This window comes from Pristiophorus japonicus, chromosome 20 (assembly GCF_044704955.1).
Source record: "Pristiophorus japonicus isolate sPriJap1 chromosome 20, sPriJap1.hap1, whole genome shotgun sequence".
NCBI classification, from domain to species: domain Eukaryota; kingdom Metazoa; phylum Chordata; class Chondrichthyes; family Pristiophoridae; genus Pristiophorus; species Pristiophorus japonicus.
The window spans coordinates 92,525,515-92,540,479 of NC_091996.1; the positions used below are offsets into that span (position 1 = coordinate 92,525,515).

At 58.8% G+C, this 14,965-nt stretch overlaps 2 protein-coding genes across 8 annotated transcripts in view; one reads left to right on the forward strand and one right to left on the reverse strand.

Annotated features, from left to right (window-relative positions):
• Nucleotides 1-11,889, forward strand: part of LOC139232688 (protein INCA1) — a 43,841-nt gene extending 31,952 nt beyond the window's left edge. For all 6 annotated transcript variants that reach the window (XM_070863157.1, XM_070863160.1, XM_070863158.1 and 3 more), the window contains exons 5-7: nucleotides 1,508-1,710; nucleotides 3,527-3,677; nucleotides 4,618-11,889. In XM_070863157.1, the coding sequence (XP_070719258.1) occupies nucleotides 1,508-1,710; nucleotides 3,527-3,677; nucleotides 4,618-4,797 (534 nt within the window). In that variant the 3' untranslated portion in view covers nucleotides 4,798-11,889. The remainder of the gene's footprint in view (nucleotides 1-1,507; nucleotides 1,711-3,526; nucleotides 3,678-4,617) is intronic.
• LOC139232695 (profilin-1-like) overlaps nucleotides 1-14,965 on the reverse strand; it is a 762,729-nt gene that overhangs the window by 516,911 nt on the left and 230,853 nt on the right. The gene's annotated exons all lie outside the window — the stretch shown is intronic.

The window sequence follows — 14,965 nt, forward strand, 5'->3', positions numbered from 1 at the left end:
TTCAACATTGCAAACTTCACCCTGGGGCGGAGGGGGGGGGGGACCCACTGCACTGGGGTGAGGGGGCGCTGCACTGGGGCCATCTGCACTTCAGCATGCTGCACTGGGGCCCGCTGCTGAGGGCTAGCTGCACTGGGACCATCTGCACTTCAAGCTGCACTGCGGCTTGCTGCGCTGGGACAAGCTGCACTGGGGCCGCCTGCACTTCATCAAGCTGCACTGGGGCAAGCTGCACTGAGGCCACCTGCACTTCAACAAACTGCACTGGAGCCCTCTGCACTGGGGCCCGCTGCACTGGGGCAAGCTGCACATAACAACTTGCTTTTATATATCGCCTTTAACATAGTAAAACGTCCCGAAGCGCTTCACAGGGAGCGATTATCAAACACAATTTGACACCGAGCCGCATAAGGAGATATTAGGGCAGGCAGCCAAAAGCTTGGTCGAAGAGACAGGTTTCAAGGAACGTCTTCAAGAATGTGCACTGTGATATCCACCAGGGGTCAGTGATGGGACTGGTTAGAAATGAACTGGACTTGTAAAGAGGCTGATCACACACAGTCCCTCACTGGTATAGGGGGGGCAGGGGCTGGTGAGTGTTCTCTGGGCTCAGTCCCCCACCGGGCCCCGCTCCCCGGGGCTCAGTCCCCCACCGGGCCCCGCTCCCCGGGGCTCAGTCCCCCACCGGGCCCCGCTCCCCGGGGCTCAGTCCCCCACCGGGCCCCGCTCCCCGGGGCTCAGTCCCCCACCGGGCCCCGCTCCCCGGGGCTCAGTCCCCCACCGGGCCCCGCTCCCCGGGGCTCAGTCCCCCACCGGGCCCCGCTCCCCGGGGCTCAGTCCCCCACCGGGCCCCGCTCCCCGGGGCTCAGTCCCCCACCGGGCCCCGCTCCCCGGGGCTCAGTCCCCCACCGGGCCCCGCTCCCCGGGGCTCAGTCCCCCACCGGGCCCCGCTCCCCGGGGCTCAGTCCCCCACCGGGCCCCGCTCCCCGGGGCTCAGTCCCCCACCGGGCCCCGCTCCCCGGGGCTCAGTCCCCCACCGGGCCCCGCTCCCCGGGGCTCAGTCCCCCACCGGGCCCCGCTCCCCGGGGCTCAGTCCCCCACCGGGCCCCGCTCCCCGGGGCTCAGTCCCCCACCGGGCCCCGCTCCCCGGGGCTCAGTCCCCCACCGGGCCCCGCTCCCCGGGGCTCAGTCCCCCACCGGGCCCCGCTCCCCGGGGCTCAGTCCCCCACCGGGCCCCGCTCCCCGGGGCTCAGTCCCCCACCGGGCCCCGCTCCCCGGGGCTCAGTCCCACACCGGGCCCCGCTCCCCGGGGCTCAGTCCCACACCGGGCCCCGCTCCCCGGGGCTCAGTCCCACACCGGGCCCCGCTCCCCGGGGCTCAGTCCCACACCGGGCCCCCCTCCCCGGGGCTCAGTCCCACACCAGGCCCCCCTCCCCGGGGCTCAGTCCCACACCGGGTGGTGTCTATTTATGTAATGGATGTCTCTCCCACTCTCTCTCTGCCGCAGCTCAGTAGTCAGGCAGCCCAAAGACCAGATGCTAAACAGGACATCAGACGATCCTCTCCTGCCATGGAGCTGGAGAGACTTCCTTCACCGAGAGAACTGTACGGCAAAAGGAAAGGCAAGCGGAAGGCCGCTGGTGAGGGGCGCGTCCTGGCCGTTATCTATCACCTGGAGGAGCTGAAGAGGAGACAGACCAACATCGATCAGTATGAAACCGCAGCCGCCTTCGTTCATAGTGCAGCCTCCTCTCCCTCTCCCTGCCCCCCTCTCCCTGGCCCCCCCAGTGTTGCCCCCCTCTCCCTGCCCCCCTCAGTGTTGCCCCCCTCTCCCTGCCACCCCCTGTGTTGCCCCCCTCTCCCTGCCCCCCCCCCAGTGCTGCCCCCTCTCCCTAACCCCCTCAGTGCTGCCCCCCTCAGTGCTGCCACCCTCTCCCTGCCCCTCCCCAGTGCTGCCCCCTCTCCCTGCCCCCCCCCAGTGTTGCCCCTCTCCCTGACCCCAGTTTTTCCCCTCTCCCTGCCCCCCTCTCCCTGCCCCCCCAGTGTTGCCCCCCTCTCCCCCCCTCAGTGCTGCCCCCCTCAGTGCTGCCCCCCTTTTCCTGCCCCCCCCAGTGTTGCCCCCCTCTCCCTGCCCCCCCAGTGCTGCCCCCTCTCCCTGCCCCCCTCTCCCTGCCCCCCCAGTGCTGCCCCCTCTCCCTGCCCCCCCCCAGTGTTGCCCCCCTCTCCCTGCCCCCCCTCAGTGTTGCCCCCCCTCAGTGCTGCCCCCCTCAGTGCTGCCCCCCTCTCCCTGCCCCCCTCAGTGCTGCCCCCCTCTCCCTGCCCCCCCAGTGTTGCCCCCCTCTCCCTGCCCCCCCCAGTGTTGCCCCCCTCTCCCTGCCCCCCCCAGTGTTGCCCCCCTCTCCCTGCCCCCCCCAATGCTGCCCCCCTCTCCCTGCCCCCCCAGTGCTGTCCCCCTCTCCCTGCCCCCCCAGTGCTGTCCCCCTCTCCCTGCCCCCCCAGTGCTGTCCCCCTCTCCCTGCCCCCCCCCAGTGCTGCCCCCCTCTCCCTGCCCCCCCCAGTGTTGCCTCCCTCTCCCTGCCCCCCCCAGTGCTGCCCCCCTCTCCCTGCCCCCCCCAGTGTTGCCCCTCTCCCTGACCCCAGTTTTGCCCCTCTCCCTGCCCCTTCCAGTGTTGCCCCCCTCTCCCTGCCCCCCTCAGTGCTGCCCCCCTCTCCCTGCCCCCCCCCAGTGCTGCCCCCCTCTCCCTGCCCCCCCCAGTGTTGCCCCCCTCTCCCTGCCCCCCCCAGTGTTGCCCCCCTCTCCCTGCCCCCCCCAGTGTTGCCCCCCTCTCCCTGCCCCCCCCCCCCCAGTGCTGCCCCCCTCTCCCTGCCCCCCAGTGCTGTCCCCCTCTCCCTGCCCCCCCAGTGCTGTCCCCCTCTCCCTGCCCCCCCAGTGCTGTCCCCCTCTCCCTGCCCCCCCCCAGTGCTGCCCCCCTCTCCCTGCCCCCCCAGTGTTGCCTCCCTCTCCCTGCCCCCCCCCAGTGCTGCCCCCCTCTCCCTGCCCCCCCAGTGTTGCCTCCCTCTCCCTGCCCCCCCCGGTGCTGCCCCCCTCTCCCTGCCCCCCCCAGTGTTGCCCCTTTCCCTGACCCTAGTTTTGCCCCTCTCCCTGCCCCCCTCAGTGTTGCCCCTCTCCCTGACCCCAGTTTTGCCCCTCTCCCTGCCCCCAGTGCTCCCCTCATGCTGATTTTCCTGAACTTCACGAACATGGATAGAAAAGCAGAACTCTGGGTTGGGTGGAGGGAAGGAGACTGATGAGTCTGAGCAACAGTTTGTGTCCCTGAGGTACGGGAATGGAGCGAATCCATTTCTTTATCCCTGGGGATTTCTGGCCGCTTTACTGAAAGATGGGTTGAAAGTCTCCTCTCTCGATGGGCCTGACAGACAGTCAGCCTGTGGGGTCAGGGAAATCAAGGGAACTCAGAGATGACCTTGGAATACAGATCAAGGCCCCGATTCACACTGACTGACACGCGCCCTGTTGTATCCTTAGACAGAAGTCTCTGAAATGGGGCGCCAATACATCGCCATGCCTGACACCGGATGTTGAGGAGCCGGTGATGATCGATCCCGCCCAGCAACCTGCGGACACCATCAGCATTGCCGACTTCACCAACAACACTGACCTGGAAGACACCGAGCTGGTAAAGTCTGTTCTTCTTGGGACGCCATTCCGTTCACAGTCACAACACTAAACGGTCAGCAGGTCTGCACCCCTCCCCAGAGGAGACGTGGGTTCAAGCCCATAATTCCACACTCCCAGTGCGGTACTGAGGGAGCGCTGCACTGTCGGAGGGGCAGTACTGAGGGAGCGCCGCACTGTCGGAGGGGCAGTACTGAGGGAACACCGCACTGTCGGAGGGGCAGTGCTGAGGGAGTGCCGCACTGTCGGAGGGGCAGTACTGAGGGAGTGCCGCACTGTCGGAGGGGCAGTGCGGAGGAAGTGACGCACTGTCTGAGGGGCAGTACTGAGGGAGCGCCGCACTATTGGAGGGACAGTACTGAGGGAGTGCCGCACTTTCGGAGGGGCAGTACTGAGGGAGTGCCGCACTGTCGGAGAGGCAGTACTGAGGGAGTGCCGCACTGTCAGAGGGGCAATACTGAGGGAGCGCCGCACTGTCGGAGGGGCAGTACTGAGGGAGCGCCGCACTGTCGGAGGGGCAGTGCTGAGGGAGCGCCGCACTGTCGGAGGGGCAGTGCTGAGGGAGCGCCGCACTGTCAGAGGGGCAGTACTGAGGGAGCACTGCACTGTGGAAAGGGCAGTACTGAGGGAGCGCTGCACTGTCGGAGGGGCAGTACTGAGGGAGCGCCGCACTGTCGGAGAGGCAGTACTGAGAGAGCGCCATATTGTGCTGTTGGAGGGGCGGTACTGAGGGAGCGCCGCACTGTCGGAGGGGCAGTACTGAGGGAGCACCGCACTGTGGAAAGGGCAGTACTGAGAGAGCGTGTAATTCTGTGGTTCTTTGATATTTTTTAATCATTCGGTTGAACTGACCACTTGTGATGGTCGGTGTGGATCTTTGTTGCTGATACTGTTGTGCAAAACGTGGTGTGTAATCATTACCTTGCGATATTGTCTTCCAGTTTTTCAAGCCCAGGTGGAATGTTGGGGTCACGGAGCAGCGCCCCCCATCGTGGAACGCTCCATATCCCGCATATTTCCAGACGGAAGCTGAGGAGAACCATGCAACCTTTGGGTTCCCGAGGGAGCCGGTGTGGCAGAATGGCTGTTTCTGGGAGGCCCACTATGGTGCTGAGGAGTGAGCAGTGGGCCGGGACAGGGGACTGCGGCAACTTGGCCGCCATTCGTTGATCTATTCATTGAGCTGTTTTACCGAGTTTGTTCCTATTTATTTCAGTCTGTGACTGTGTCTGGGGCGGGGTGGCACGGCGGGTGATACTGTGAACCGTGCCCGATCGATCGGAGGGTTCCATCCTCTGCCTGGGCGTCACTTAGATCCTCTCCGTCCTGGGCCTCACGCTCCCAGGTGGCGGAAATACAGGCAGCCAGGTTTTCTGTGGCTGCAGACTGTCCAGTGTCTGTGACGGAGGGGGGGGGGAAGACATGGTGCTGCCCGCGATTCCTCCCACAGTCGAATATCCAGCCTGCACGTGCAGAGGGTGGTGGGGTGGGGTGGGGGGCGGGGGGGGAGGTGCAGATGTGCCAGCTGCCCTGCGAATGGCCTTCAGCCTGGGACAGCAGATGGGCTGGGGTGAGGGGGCGTTGTGGGATGGGGAGAGGCTAAGTTGCTGCACGCTTGCTCTCAGCCCCGTTTTGTCACCTCGCACTCTGCAGGTCTGACTCCCCTCCATGGGTAGTCATTGATACCGCCAAGCTCACTGAATCCCTCCCCCCCCCCCCCCCCCCGCCCTGTGCAACCGGCTCGACCTCACGGAGCAGCCGGTATTATCGGTAATTTAACCCCCGATGGCATGACGAGTGTGTGTGTGTGTGTTTGTTGCTGAAGGCAGGCTCGGGCTTGGCTCCACTGCCGCCCTCTGCGATCGGATCCCTCCTGGCTGGTCTCCCCTTCCCTCGCCCAGAGTCACCGGGGCCGACAGCGGGCGCAGGATACCCGCAGTCGACGCAGAGAACGCAGGAGATGCTCGGCAGGTCAGGCGACCTCTGACCGAAGGTCGCCGGCCCTGAAACGTTAACTCTGTCTCTCTCTCTCTCTCTCCGCAGTCGCTGCCCGACTCACTGAGTATTTCCAGCATTCTCTGTGGTCTGATTTCCAGAGACACTCGAGGCGCAGTGTGTGCCTCAGCTGCCATCACATCGAACGTTGCCGGCTCAGTCGCACACTAGGCAGCGCTGTGATCTGCACCGCCCATGTGTTGGACCTGGGATGGGTTGGGTATGTCACTTTCTAAAATGGAAAAAAAAAAATTCTCTTCGGAGTGTCTGTCCCAGGAGTTGGGCAGGTGGAGTGCTGGCACCCCTTGTTCCCGACCATTGCCAGTCCACCCCTGGTGCTGGAGCAGAGAGACAGCGTTGCAGCACCAGAGCCCGCTCTGCCCCATCCTCTCCTGTTATTGGGAAACTGTGACCTTCAATGGCAGGGCAAAGGCCGGCCCAGCAGCTTTGCTTTACGCAATTCACGGTGGTTACTGTCTGCTGACGGAGCTCACCGGTGAATTGCTGGTCCCAACACTTGACCTGGAAGCAGCCGAGGGGGTCCGTCCGTCAGTCCCTCGGCACTTGCTGAATGTCGGCGGCCAGGTTAAAGGGTGTTCACTCTCCCGGACCGGAGGTGGCCCTCGTGCCTGGGACATTGTACGGTGAATCCCTCCCCTTTGCCACCGTCCCGGCCTCGAATGGCGATGGCAGAGATGCTACAGAGCTCTCAGCTGGCTCTTTATTGCCCCAGTGTCATTGACATTCAGAAGGTTAGCCCAGGGTACAGCAGCACTCAGCTCTTCTCGTGGGTCGAGTGTCGCTGGCAAACAATTTTTAAAGTTCAAGTTTGCAGTTAAAACAGGTGTTATACCGGGTCCCTGGGCTGGGAATATAATACTCCCGGCCCCTGTGTGTGGGAATATAATACTCCCGGTCTGTGTGTGGGAATATAATACTCCCGGTCTGTGTGTGGGAATATAATACTCCCGGCCCCTGTGTGTGGGAATATAATACTCCCGGTCCCTGTGTGTGGGAATATAATACTCCCGGTCTGTGTGTGGGAATATAATACTCCCGGCCCCGGTGTGTGGGAATATAATACTCCCGGCCCCTGTGTGTGGGAATATAATACTCCCGGTCCCGGTGTGTGGGAATATAATACTCCCGGCCCCTGTGTGTGGGAATATAATACTCCCGGCCCGTGTGTCAGAATACTCCCGGCCCCTGTGTGTGGGAATATAATACTCCCGGTCCCGGTGTGTGGGAATATAATACTCCCGGTCCCGGTGTGTGGGAATATAATACTCCCGGCCCCTGTGTGTGGGAATATAATACTCCCGGTCCCGGTGTGTGGGAATATAATACTCCCGGCCCCTGTGTGTGGGAATATAATACTCCCGGCCCGTGTGTGAGAATACTCCCGGCCCCTGTGTGTGGGAATATAATACTCCCGGCCCCTGTGTGTGGGAATATAATACTCCCGGCCCCTGTGTGTGGGAATATAATACTCCCGGCCCCTGTGTGTGGGAATATAATACTCCCGGCCCGTGTGTGTGGGAATATAATACTCCCGGCCCCTGTGTGTGGGAATATAATACTCCCGGCCCCTGTGTGAGAATACTCCCGGCCCCTGTGTGTGGGAATATAATACTCCCGGACCCTATATGTGGGAATATAATACTCCCGGTCTGTGTGTGGGAATATAATACTCCCGGACCCTGTGTGTGGGAATATAATACTCCCGGACCCGGTGTGTGGGAATATAATACTCCCGGCTCCGGTGTGTGGGAATATAATACTCCCGGCCCCGGTGTGTGGGAATATAATACTCCCGGCCCCTGTGTGTGGGAATATAATACTCCCGGCCCCGGTGTGTGGGAATATAATACTCCCGGCCCCGGTGCGTGGGAATATAATACTCCCGGCCCCGGTGTGTGGGAATATAATACTCCCGGCCCCTGTGTGAGAATACTCCCGGCCCCTGTGTGTGGGAATATAATACTCCCGGCCTTTGTGTATGGGAATATAATACTCCCGGCCCCTGTGTGTGGGAATATAATACTCCCGGCCTTTGTGTGTGGGAATCTAATACTCCCAGCCTCTGTGTATGGGAATATAATACTTCCGGCCCCTGTGTGTGGGAATATAATACTTCCGGCCCCTGTGTGTGGGAATATAATACTTCCGGCCCCGGTGTGTGGGAATATAATACTCCCGGTCTGTGTGTGGGAATATAATACTCCCGACCCCTATGTGTGGGAATATAATACTCCCGGCCCGTGTGTGTGGGAATATAATTATCCCGGCCCCTGTGTGTGGAAATATAATACTCCCGGCCCCTGTGTGTGGGAATATAATACTCCCGGCCTCTGTGTGTGGGAATAGTGGGAATATAATACTCCCGGCCCCTGTGTGTGGGAATATAATACTCCCGGACCCTGTGTGTGGGAATATAATACTCCCGGCCCCTGTGTGTGGGAATATAATACTCCTGGCGTCTGCGTGTGGGAATATAATACTCCCGGTCCCGGTGTGTGGGAATATAATACTCCCGGCCCTGGTGTGTCGGAATATAATACTCCCGGCCCCTGTTTGAGAATACTCCCGGCCCCTGTGTGTGGGAATATAATACTCCCGGACCCTGTGTGTGGGAATATAATACTCCCGGCCTTTGTGTATGGGAATATAATACTCCCGGCCCCTGTGTGTGGGAATATAATACTCCCGGCCCCTGTGTGTGGGAATATAATACACCCGGCCCGTGTGTGTGGGAATATAATACTCCCGGCCTCTGTGTATGGGAATATAATACACCCGGCCCGTGTGTGTGGGAATATAATACTCCCGGACCCGGTGTGTGGGAATATAATACTCCCGGCCCCGGTGTGTGGGAATTAATACTCCCGACGTCTGTGTGTGGGAATATAATACTCCCGGCCCCGGTGTGTGGGAATATAATACTCCCGGCCCGTGTGTGTGGGAATATAATACCCCCGGCATCTGTGTGTGGGAATATAATACTCCCGGCCCCTGTGTGTGGGAATATAATGCACCCGGCCCCTGTGTGTGGGAATATAATACTCCCGGCCCCTGTGTGTGGGAATATAATACTCCCGGCCCCTGTGTGAGAATACTCCCGGCCCCTGTGTGTGGGAATATAATACTCCCGGAACCTGTGTGTGGGAATATAATACTCCCGGTCTGTGTGTGGGAATATAATACTCCCGGCCCCTGTGTGTGGGAATATAATACTCCCGGTCTGTGTGTGGGAATATAATACTCCCGGCCCCTGTGTGTGGGAATATAATACTCCCGGTCTGTGTTTGGGAATATAATACTCCCGGCCCCTGTGTGTGGGAATATAATACTCCCGGCCCCTGTGTGTGGGAATATAATACTCCCGGCCCCTGTTTGAGAATACTCCAGGCCCCTGTGTGTGGGAATATAATACTCCCGGTCTGTGTGGGAATATAATACTCCCGGCCCGTGTGTGTGGGAATATAATACTCCCGGCCCGTGTGTGTGGGAATATAATACTCCCGGACCCTATATGTGGGAATATAATACTCCCGGTCTGTGTGTGGGAATATAATACTCCCGGCTACTGTGTGTGGGAATATAATACTCCCGGACCCGGTGTGTGGGAATATAATACTCCCGGCCCCTGTGTGTGGGAATATAATACTCCCGGTCTGTGTGTGGGAATATAATACTCCCGGCCCCTGTGTGTGGGAATATAATACTCCCGGCCCCGATGTGTGGGAATATAATACTCCCGGCCCCTGTGTGTGGGAATATAATACTCCCAGCCCCTGTGTGTGGGAATATAATACTCCCGGCCCCTGTGTGTGGGAATATAATACTCCCGGCCCCGATGTGTGGGAATATAATACTCCCGGCCTCGGTGTGTGGGAATATAATACTCCCAGCCCCTGTGTGTGGGAATATAATACTCCCGGACCCTGTGTGTGGGAATATAATACTCCCGGCCTTTGTGTATGGGAATATAATACTCCTGGCCCCTGTGTGTGGGAATATAATACTCCCGGCCCCTGTTTGTGGGAATATAATACTCCCGGCCCCTGTGTGTGGGAATATAATACTCCCGGCCCCTGTGTGTGGGAATATATTACTCACGGCCCGTGTGTGTGGGAATATAATACTCCCGGTCTGTGTGGGAATATAATACTCCCGGCCCGTGTGTGTGGGAATATAAAACTCCCGGACCCTGTGTGTGGGAATATAATACTCCCGGACCCTGTGTGTGTGGGAATATAATGCTCCAGGCCCATGCGTGTGGGAATATAATACTCCCGTCCCCTGTGTGAGAATACTCCCGGCCCCTGTGTGTGGGAATATAATACTCCCGGACCCTATATGTGGGAATATAATACTCCCGGTCTGTGTGTGGGAATATAATACTCCCGGTCTGTGTGTGGGAATATAATACTCCCGGCCCCTGTGTGTGGGAATATAATACTCCCGGCCCCTGTGTGTGGGAATATAATACTCCCGGTCTGTGTGGGAATATAATACTCCCGACCCCTGTGTGTGGGAATATAATACTCCCGGCCCCTGTGTCTGGGAATATAATACTCCCGGCCCCTGTGTGTAGGAATATAATACTCCCGGCCCCTGTTTGTGGGAATATAATACTCCCGGCCCCTGTTTGTGGGAATATAATACTCCCGGCCCCTGTGTGTGGGAATATAATACTCCCGGTCCCTGTGTGTGGGAATATATTACTCCCGGCCCGTGTGTGTGGGAATATAATACTCCCGGTCTGTGTGGGAATATAATACTCCCGACCCGTGTGTGTGGGAATATAATACTCCCGGACCCTGTGTGTGGGAATATAATACTCCCGGACCCTGTGTGTGGGAATATAATACTCGCGGTCTGTGTGGGAATATAATACTCCCGGCCCGTGTGTGTGGGAATATAATGCTCCCGGTCTGTGTGGGAATATAATACTCCCGGCCCGTGTGTGTGGGAATATAATACTCCCGGACCCTGTGTGTGGGAATATAATACTCCCGGACCCTGTGTGTGGGAATATAATACTCGCTGTGTGTGTGGGAATATAATACTCCCGGCCCCTGTGTGTGGGAATGTAATACTCCCGGCCCCTGTGTGTGGGAATATAATACTCCCGGCCCCTGTGTCTGGGAATATAATACTCCCGGTCTGTGTGGGAATATAATACTCCCGACCCCTGTGTGTGGGAATATAATACTCCCGGCCCCTGTGTGTGGGAATACAATACTCCCGACCCCTGTGTGTGGGATTATAATACTCCCGGCCCGTGTGTGTGGGAATATAATACTCCCGGCCCCTGTGTGTGGGAATATAATACTCCCGGCCCCTGTGTGTGGGAATATAATACTCCCGGTGTGTGTGTGGGAATATAATACTCCCGACCCCTGTGTGTGGGAATATAATACTCCCGACCCCTGTGTGTGGGAATCTAATACTCCCAGCCTCTATGTATGGGAATATAATACTTCCGGCCCCTGTGTGTGGGAATATAATACTTCCGGCCCCTGTGTGTGGGAATATAATACTTCCGGCCCCGGTGTGTGGGAATCTAATACTCCCAGCCTCTGTATATGGGAGTATAATACTCCCGGCCCCTGTGTGTGGGAATATAATACTCCCGGTCTGTGTGTGGGAATATAATACACCCGACCCCTGTGTGTGGGATTATAATACTGCCGGCCCGTGTGTGTGGGAATATAATACTCCCGGTCTGTGTGTGGGAATATAATACTCCCGACCCCTGTGTGTGGGAATCTAATACTCCCAGCCTCTGTGTATGGGAATATAATACTTCCGGCCCCTGTGTGTGGGAATATAATACTCCCGGTCAGTGTGTGGGAATATAATACTCCCGACCCCTGTGTCTGGGAATATAATACTCCCGGCCCCTGTGTGTGGGAATATAATTATCCCGGCCCCTGTGTGTGGGAATATAATACTCCCGGCCCCTGTGTGTGGGAATATAATACTCCCGGCCTCTGTGTATGGGAATATAATACTCCCGGCCCCTGTGTGTGGGAATATAATACTCCCGGCCCGTGTGTGGGAATATAATACTCCCGGCCCCTGTGTGTGGGAATATAATACTCTCCCTGTTTGAAGTTCAATCCTTTTGCCAATCGTTATCCTTGACTTGCTGTGAAGTGTGAATTTTTCTCTGTTATTTCTGCTGATTGAGTAAAATCACATATTTGAAAGGCGTGTTTTCTGTCTCCAGATTTAGGTGGTGAGGTATTAAGACTGTGACTGGCATTGCACCCTCCGTGACCTAACCTCTCCTCATTCTGCAAAGCTGCTCATCTGCCACGTCTGATGGACATTGATCCTGGGTACATTTGGACCCATGGTGGCTCCTGCAGCCAATCAGGGCCCTGATATAAAACCCTGCTTTCATTTCAATGCCCCACAAACCTCTGCAACCACATCCAACCCGGCATCTCTCCCTTGTACCAGCCCCGACACCCTTGCGTCCCACCCCTCCGTCCTGGAATCCCCCTCGGGCCCCCCCCGCATCCCGGAATCTCCGCCCCCCACCCCCCATTGCAACTCAGAATCCCACAGTCCCCCCGGGTCCCGGAATCCCCCCCCGCCCTCCTCCATCTGCTCCCCCCCGCATCCCGGAATGCCCCTTTTGGCCCCCCTGCATCCCGGAATCCCCTCCTTGCTCCCACTAAATTCCCATCGCCACCCCCCGCATCTCGGAATCCCCCTTGCCCCCCCCCCCCCCCCGCATCCGGAATCCCCCTTTGCCCCCGCCCCCTCTGCATCCCGGAATCCCCCTTTGCCCCTGCCCCCGCTGCATCCCGGAATCCCCCTTTGCCCCCGCTGCATTCCGGAATCACCCTTTGCCCCCGCCCCCTCTGCATACCGGAATCCCCCTTGCCCTCCCCCTGCATCCTGGAATCCCCCTTGCGCCCCCCCCTCTCCACATGCTGTAATCCCCCTCGCCCCTCCCCTCCAACATGCTGTAATCCTCTCCCCCCGCCCCCCCCCCCCTCCCCATATGCTGTAATCCTCCTCGCTCGCACCCTGCATTCCGGAATCTCTCTTGCTTCCCCCTCCCCTGCATCCTGTAATCCGCCTCTCGCCCCCCCCCCTGGAATCCCCCTCGCCCCCCCCCCCCGTATCCTGTAATCCCTCTCTCACCCGCCCCCCCCACCCGTATCCTGTAATCCCTCTCTCCCGCCCCCCCCCCCCCGTATCCTGTAATCCCTCTCCTCCCCCCCCGTATCCTGTAATCCCTCTCTCCCGCCCCCTCCCCCCCGTATCCTGTAATCCCTCTCTCCCGGCCCCCGTATCCTGTAATCCCTCTCTCCCCCCCCCCCCCCGTATCCTGTAATCCCTCTCTCCCCTCCCCCCCCCCCCCGTATCCTGTAATCCCTCTCTCCCGCCCCCCCCCCCCCCCGTATCCTGTAATCCCTCTCCCCCCCCCCCCCCCCCGTATCCTGTAATCCCTCTCTTCCCCCCCCCCCCCACCGTATCCTGTAATCCCTCTCTCCCGCCCCCCGTATTCTGTAATCCCTCTCTCCCGCCTCCCCCCCCCCCGTATCCTGTAATCCCTCTCTCCCGCCCCCCCCCCCCCCCCCGTATCCTGTAATCCCTCTCTCCCGCCCCCCCCCCCCCGTATCCTGTAATCCCTCTCTCCCGCCCCCCCCCCCACCGTATCCTGTAATCCCTCTCTCCCGCCCCCGTATCCTGTAATACCTCTCCCCCCCCCCCCCCCCCCCCGTATCCTGTAATCCCTCTCTCCCGCCCCCCCCCCCCCCACCGTATCCTGTAATCCCTCTCTCCCGCCCCCGTATCCTGTAATCCCTCTCTCCCGCCCCCCCCCGTATCCTGTAATCCCTCTCTCCCGCCCCCCCCCGTATCCTGTAATCCCTCTCCCCCCCCCCGTATCCTGTAATCCCTCTCTCCCGCCCCCCCCCCCGTATCCTGTAATCCCTCTCTCCCGCCCCCCCCCCCGTATCATGTAATCCCTCTCTCCCGCCCCCCCCCCCCCGTATCCTGTAATCCCTCTCTCCCGCCCCCCCCCCCCCCCCCGGAATCCTGTAATCCCTCTCTCCCGCCACCCCCCGTATCTTGTAATCCCTCTCTCCCGCCCCCCACCCCCCCCGTATCCTGTAATCCCTCTCTCCCGCCCCCCCCCCCCCCGTATCCTGTAATCCCTCTCTCCCGCCCCCCCCCCCCGTATCCTGTAACCCCCCCTTTGTCCGCTGCCTCATTGCGTCTATTCTCCCAGCTCTCGACCTCGCCTTCATGCCATGTCGCCGAGCTCCTCGAAGCAGTTTGCCCCATCTCCCCCTGTCCCTGCAGGAGCCCGAGATATATCTACGGTGCTGCGCACATGCGAATCTCCGCCCGGCGAGAGTCGGTGCCTTTGGAAAAGGAAGGTGGACAATGGGAAATCCGGAAGCTTTCGGCACTGACCGAGGCCGATGCCGAAACATGGTGCCACTTTTTGCCGGATCTGTCGGTGAGCCCACTGGCTTTTACAACTCAAACCACAAACCACAGCCTCCTCTGGAATAAACACACACCACCTGGCCAGCGCTTGAAAAGAAAATGAAATTGAATGAAAAATGAGTTTACGAAATGCCTTTGAACCTTTGAACCACACTCCCCCATGTTGGGTATGTCGAAATCGCGACTCAATTTAACTAGAAAAAATGCAACTCTGACATAAACAGCTCGGTAGATGTCCCTTTAATCGATTTACTTGCTGCAAGGAAAAGTCCTGCTCAGTCAAAAGCTCCGTGAAGACTTCTACAGTTGTACGAAATTACATTATCTTTATACAGAACAACAAACATAGAAATTATGGTTCCATCACGTGTATCAGTTCTGCCTTTACATAAGAACATAAGAATTAGGAACAGGAGTCGGCCATCTAGCCCCTCGAGCCTGCTCCGCCATTCAACAAGATCATGGCTGAACTGGCCGTGGACTCAGCTCCACTTACCCGCCCGCTCCCCATAACCCTTAATTCCCTTATTGATTAAAAATCTATCTATCTTTGACTTGAAAACATTCAATGAGCTAGCCTCAACTGCTTCCCTGGGCAGAGAATTCCACAGATTCACAACCCTCTGGGAGAAGAAATTCTTTCTCAACTCGGTTTTAAATTGGCTCCTCCGTATTTTGAGGCTGTGCCCCCTAGTTCTAGTCTCCCCGACCAGTGGAAACAACCTCTCTGCCTCTATCTTGTCTATCCCTTTCATGATTTTAAATGTTTCTATAAGATCACCCCTCATCCTTCTGAACTCCAACGCGTAA